This window comes from Chenopodium quinoa, unplaced genomic scaffold, assembly GCF_001683475.1.
Source record: "Chenopodium quinoa cultivar QQ74 unplaced genomic scaffold, ASM168347v1, whole genome shotgun sequence".
Lineage (NCBI taxonomy): Eukaryota > Viridiplantae > Streptophyta > Magnoliopsida > Caryophyllales > Amaranthaceae > Chenopodium > Chenopodium quinoa.
Window position 1 is genome coordinate 931,502 of NW_018742412.1, and position 6,146 is coordinate 937,647.

The 6,146-nt window shown below is 35.1% G+C and overlaps 1 protein-coding gene across 1 annotated transcript; it reads right to left on the reverse strand.

The window, feature by feature from the left end:
• Window positions 1-2,688: 2,688 nt before the first annotated feature.
• LOC110706492 lies at window positions 2,689-3,688 on the reverse strand. Its single transcript, XM_021884414.1, has 3 exons — window positions 3,231-3,688; window positions 2,894-3,145; window positions 2,689-2,796 (listed from the first exon to the last, which is right to left on the reverse strand). Exons 1-3 carry the CDS (start codon window positions 3,354-3,356, stop codon window positions 2,689-2,691), a joined length of 486 nt encoding a protein of 161 aa, XP_021740106.1. The 5' UTR covers window positions 3,357-3,688.
• Window positions 3,689-6,146: the final 2,458 nt, after the last annotated feature.

Consider the following 6,146-nt stretch of genomic DNA (forward strand, 5'->3'; position numbering starts at 1 on the left):
GGGGCTTCTATCTTTCCCATCAATCATGTATTTGATCAAATTATAGAAATAAAACACACAAAATCCATAATTATCTTGTATTTTGGTTTCTATGAAATGAAATCAATGAAATAGGACCATCTACTCACTTTTGGGAGCTTATAAAGCAAAAAAGGCTTCAATATTGCCTAAGGGGCTTCTATCTTTCCCATCTATCACGTATTTGATCAAATTATAGAAATAAAATACATAATATCCATAATTAATTTATATTTTGGTTTCTATGAATTGAAATCAATGAAATAGGACCATCTACTCACTTTTGGGAACATATAAAGCCAAAAAGGCTTAAATATTGCCTAAGGGGCTTCTATCTTTCCCATCTATCATGTATTTGATCAAATTATAGAAATAAAACACACAACATCTATAATTATCTTACATTTTGGTTTCGATGAATTGAAATCAATGAAATAGGACCATCTACTCACTTTTGGGAGCATATAAAGCCAAAAAGGCTCCAATATTGCCTAAGAGGCTTCTATCTTTCCCATCTTTCATGTATTTGATCAAATGATAAAAATAAAACACACAACATCCATAATTATCTGATATTTTGGTTTCTATGAATTGAAATCAATGAAATAGGACCATCTACTCACTTTTGGGAGCATATAAATCCAAAAATGCTTCAAAATTGCCTATGGGGCTGCTATCTTTCCCATCTTTCATGTATTGGTCCAAATTATAGAAATAAAACACATAACTTCCATAAGTAACTTATATGTTGGTTTCTATGAATTGAAATCAATGTAATAGGACCATTTACACTTTTGGGAGCATATAGAACCAAAAAGGCTTTAATATTGCCTAAGGGGCTTCTATCTTTCCCATCTTTCATGTATTTGATCAAATTATTGAAATAAAACACACAACATCCATTATTATCTTATATTTTGGTTTCTATGAAATGAAATCAATGAAATAGGACCATCTACTCACTTTTGGGAGCATATAAAGCCAAAAAGGCTTCAATATTGTCTAAGGGGCTTCTATCTTTCCCATCTATCATGGATTTGATCAAATTGTAGAAATAAAACATATAACATCCATAGTTAACTTATATTTTTGTTTCTATAATTGAAAATAATGAAATAGGACGATCTACTCACTTTGGGAGCATATAAAGCTAAAAAGGCTTCAATATTGCCTAAGGGGCTTCTATCTTTCCCATCTATCATGTATTTGATCAAATTATAGAAATAAAACACATAAAATCCATAATTAAATTATATTTTGGTTTCTATGAATTGAAATCAATGAAATAGGACCATCTACTCACTTTTAGGAGCATATAAAGCAAAAAAGGCTTCAATATTGCCTAAGGGACTTCTATCTTTCCCATCTTTCATGTATTTGATTAAATTATAGAAACAAAACACACAACATCTATAATTAACTTATATTTTTGTTTCTATGATTTGAAATCTATGAAATAGGACCATCTACCCACTTTTGGGAGCATATAGGAATAAAACACATAACATCGCATACATGTTAATACATCATCTTGAAAACCATCTCAATGTATGAAAAAGCTACTAACCTCCTCTAAGACACCTTTGCAATCCAAGTGAGAAGTAACAATCTCATACTTATATCTCATAATGTAGTAGCCACACTCAATGCCTCCTTGTTGTTGAGCACACTAGCATATATAACAAATAGTTAGGACATTTTATATTCAAAGTTAACAATGTATGATAAAACGGGGTGAGTTGTGTATTTACCTCCATTTGTATGAATTTCAATTTTTGCCTATGTGCTTTCAATTCATTCCCTTTGAGATTTGCCCGATATACTTTATAAGCCCTACAAAAATGATATATAATTTGGCACTTAGAACAAAATAATCTACAACACCACAAACAATATGAAAATAGAAACTCAATTGGGCACAATTTGAAGTTAGTGGCTCACGTCATCATGATTTCGGCAATTCTCATTGGTCGTGGATTTTCTGTAGGTTGCTTCATAGAGTCAAACTCATACGCTAAACCTAATTGTAGATCTACCACCACAAGAACCCAATGTCCACTACATCATTTAAAAGGTAAAGATAAGTTAGATTATTAGGAAACAAATCATTTATAAAAACAAGTTTAGTGGAAGTATAATAAACATAGTTCAAACCTTGCTACATATGAAGCCACTATGAATTTGCAACGTTTACCCGCCTTATCTAATTCATGCAAAAATGCATTCTTCACATACACGTAAGTTTCAAGGTAATCATTCTCAATTGAAGATTCAGAAATGAGTTGGGGACAAAAGAATATGATCTCAACTTTGTTGAAATGGTCGATGACATTGTCTACTAAGTACCTACATAATAAAGTCATAGAACAAAGAAAAATCAGCAATATAGAAGTATATTACTATATTAAATAAAACAACCAAAGTAAAGGATTATTAAGTAACCTACATGATATAAACATGGATCAATGAAACATTAGCCCACGCTCGTCTTAGAAATAATTCACGTACATCGGTAGCAGTTACCCAAATCTGTTTGTCGCTGTCAAAATTAAACATTGAGGCCTTTAAAAGTACCGATGTTGTATCATACTTTGCATCATGAGAACTCATTAACCAATACAACAACTAACACCCCTCGCCAAAAGTCTCAACAATTTTATCTTCAAGTGGTTAGAATTTTGTGGGTTTGATGGTAGATTGCCTTGATTTAACGCCACAACTATTGTCCCCTTCTTTGCTATGGGTAGATCTATGTTTCTTTTTGGGCGATGGTGAAACCTTTATAAAAAGACAAATATTAGTCCAGATAAATTATACAAAAATGATGAAATTTAATGTCAATAGTAGGAGAATATACCTCTTCATAAAAAAAAACCATGACAACAGGCCATAGTTCAAAGGCTGACTTGGCTTTACCCAACTTAGTCACACCATCGGCAGAAGGTACTGATATATAGAGGAGGGCACAATCGGGATAAGGGTTGTCCACACTAACCCTATAATGATCGGGTAACATCTTCAGGTTGTGAGTAACTTCACCGGTAACAGGATATACCGTTCCATCAGCGACAACCACTAAATTTTGATTGTACTCATCTTTCAATGCAAGGTGACATTTAGTGGCTACCTACATAATACAAAAAACTCGATCAATATTATACATGTTAACCATGCTAAGTCACATCTTTAGTATTAGTTTATAAGACATATACCTCTATCACACGAGTGCTTTGTGTTGCCTCCATGGTCGTCTTCAGTTGCATTCCTTGAAATGCCTTCACGTCACTGGTCATATGTGGTAGTAAATTGGCGAGATAAGCTTTCACCTCCATTGCCATACGTTGATTCAACCTCTCTTGAATCCTCTCTTCAATCTTCTTTTCAACCTTTTCATCTAGCCTCGCCTCAAATTCTTAAGTTAGGGTAGCTTTCATTGATTCTAACTCTTCCAATGAGCATCCACCTTGGCCGGATGATTTACCCTTTCTATGTCCCTTCCAAAATACTTGTGTGTGACTAACTCCAACCCCACACCTTCCCAGTCCTTTTACATGCCCGTGGTGATCCTTTTTTCCTAAAGCCTTGTTCAGGGCATCCATACCAATACCTTCACTTGAATCGTTTCCTTCAGCAGTCTTTCCATGTTTTCCAACTATTAACAAAAAAAAAACTTAAATAAATATATTATACAGCAAGAGAGTTACATAATGAGATTCCAAGAAAATTACATAATTTGGCAAAACCTTAACACTGAACTGATCAGATCTAATCGGCTCAAAATTTTCAGCCAAAACCTGAACTGATCAGAACCGATCTGAATTGATCCGAACTAATCAGAACTAAATTCCTGCCAAAAACTGAACTGATCAGAACTGATCAGCTCTCAAATTTCAGCCAAAACATGAACTGATCAGTTCAAGAATTTCAGACAAAACCTGAACTAATTAGAACATATCAGTTCAATAATTTCGACAAAAAGATGAACTGATCAGAAGAGTTCTGAAATGATCAGCTAAAAAATTTTAAGCAAAAACATCCCATGATCAGAACAATTCATAACTGATCAGAACGGATCAGAACTGAACTGATCAGAATATATCAAAACTGATCCGAACAGTTCATAACTGATCAGAACAGTTCAGAATTGATCCGAACTGATCAGAACTGATCCGAACTGATCAGAACAGTTCAAAACTGATCTGAACAAATCAGAACTGATTAGCTCAAACAATACAGCCCTAACCTGAACTGAACAGAACAGTTCACAACAGATCACAACAGTTCAGAACTGATCAGCTATAAAATTACAGCCCAAACATGAACTGATAAGAACTGATCAGCTCAAAAATTACAGCCAAAACCTGAACAACACTTACAATAGTACTGGCTATTTGCTGGGTTTCGGCATTCTTCGGGTCTACAGCCCACGACCCATCTGCACGACGAGTTTGACGGGCCAAAATCCACCTCAGAGACCGGTTTTTAAGCTTTTCACTCATTACACTGCTTGTCGTGGAATTTGTACTGCTTGAGGTTGAAGATTCTGCTGGAATTCTGTTGGTCTTACTCCAATCAACTCGAGCCCTCTCATAACTCTCATAACTCGAGCCCTCTCACAGCTTCGTGGAACTTCTTCTCTTTAATACCCTTGGGATCATCAATGTGGAACTTCCGCTACAAAATTAGAGTTTGTTAATATTCAGAATTAATTATAAGTATCATTAAATTTAGAGCACTAACCATATTTATATCTTAATTACCTTACTCTCCTCCCACAAGTTTTGCTTTTGAACTTTAACATAATTCGGATATCCCTTCACATTAATGTTAACTCTTTGAGCACAATTACCAATTTGCTTCCCATAAGCAGCTTCCCACTTTCCCGTAGGCATGTCAAACTCATTAAATTCGAGGAACATGGGTGTAGTTTATTGGACTGCTTCAGATGGGCCTCGTCCCTTACTTGTAGATGACTTTCCTTGGGAAGTGGAGACATCCATGTCACCAGATTGTTCCTGTCCATCACGATCACCTATATTTTCTTCCATTGTAGTAGTCTACACCTACACAAAGAATGAAATTAATAAGAACTGGAATCAAAATCATAACATTAAAATCATATTAATGTAAATACTATACAATAAAGCAACTAATGATTTAAATATATACCAATTTAATAAATTCAATATTTATAGCCAAAAATACAAGTATATTATAAAGGAATAAAATAACACAAACCTCGACTGTAGATATAGGAACCACTTCCCCATCCTCACGATCATACTCTTCATCATCAACAATATCTTCCCCTTCTTGTAGAGGTTGCATTCCCATTGTCAAAGGCGGGATGTCATCAAATTGGTCATACTCTTCTTCGTCCACAACATCTTCCACACCCACATTTTTTCTCTTGCCTTCAACTATAACACGCCATTGCGGATCTATATTATCCTTGATGTAGAATACTTGTTTCGCTTGTGAGGCTAATATAAAAGGCTCTTCACCATCAATGTATCGACTAGAGTCAACCAAGGTGAATCCAAATAACTCATCGGTTTTCATACCACGACGGTTATGAGCCCATGTGCAACGAAATAAAGGAATTGTAAAATCAACATAACCCAACTCCAAAATTTCTTGAATGACACCGTAATATGCCTGTGTAGCTTCAACTGGCCTTGTATCCCTAGAGCTTGAGTATTCAGTAGAAGATGCAACCACGACAACAACATTATTTTGTTGCACACTTTTTTCATCCTGACGACAAGTGGCAAAAGTAAATCCATTGATATCGTAACCCTCATAAGTATAAACAAGTGGTTGTGAACCTCGTGAAAGCCACTTGATCGTTTCTGAAACATTCTCATTTGTACTCAATTTAAGCTTCACTTGGCCTTCAAACCACTCAACAAAGTGGCGATTATTCTCCTGCATCAACGCATAGGAGCTGATCTTGGGATTGTGAATTTCAACTCATTTAGGTGTTTTTCAATGTATGGTTGAACTGCAGATAGGTTTTGAAGCACAAATCGGTGGGCTTTCTTATATCGATCAAGTGGAGGCTTAACCAATTTCCGACCTACTGTACCCTTCCCTTGAAGTCTTCCCTCGTGACGAAAAGTTGGAAT

What these genes read in the sequence shown, in the direction of transcription:
- LOC110706492 (XM_021884414.1), bottom strand. Translation starts at nt 3,356, where the DNA reads ATGGCAATGGAGGTGAAAGCTTATCTCGCCAATTTACTACCACATATG. An exon ending in AAAGCACTCGTGTGATAGAG is followed by an intron (nt 3,146 to 3,230) that starts GTATATGTCTTA and finishes TGTATTATGTAG; the next exon opens with GTAGCCACTAAATGTCACCT. An exon ending in AACTATGGCCTGTTGTCATG is followed by an intron (nt 2,797 to 2,893) that starts GTTTTTTTTTAT and finishes CTTTTTATAAAG; the next exon opens with GTTTCACCATCGCCCAAAAA.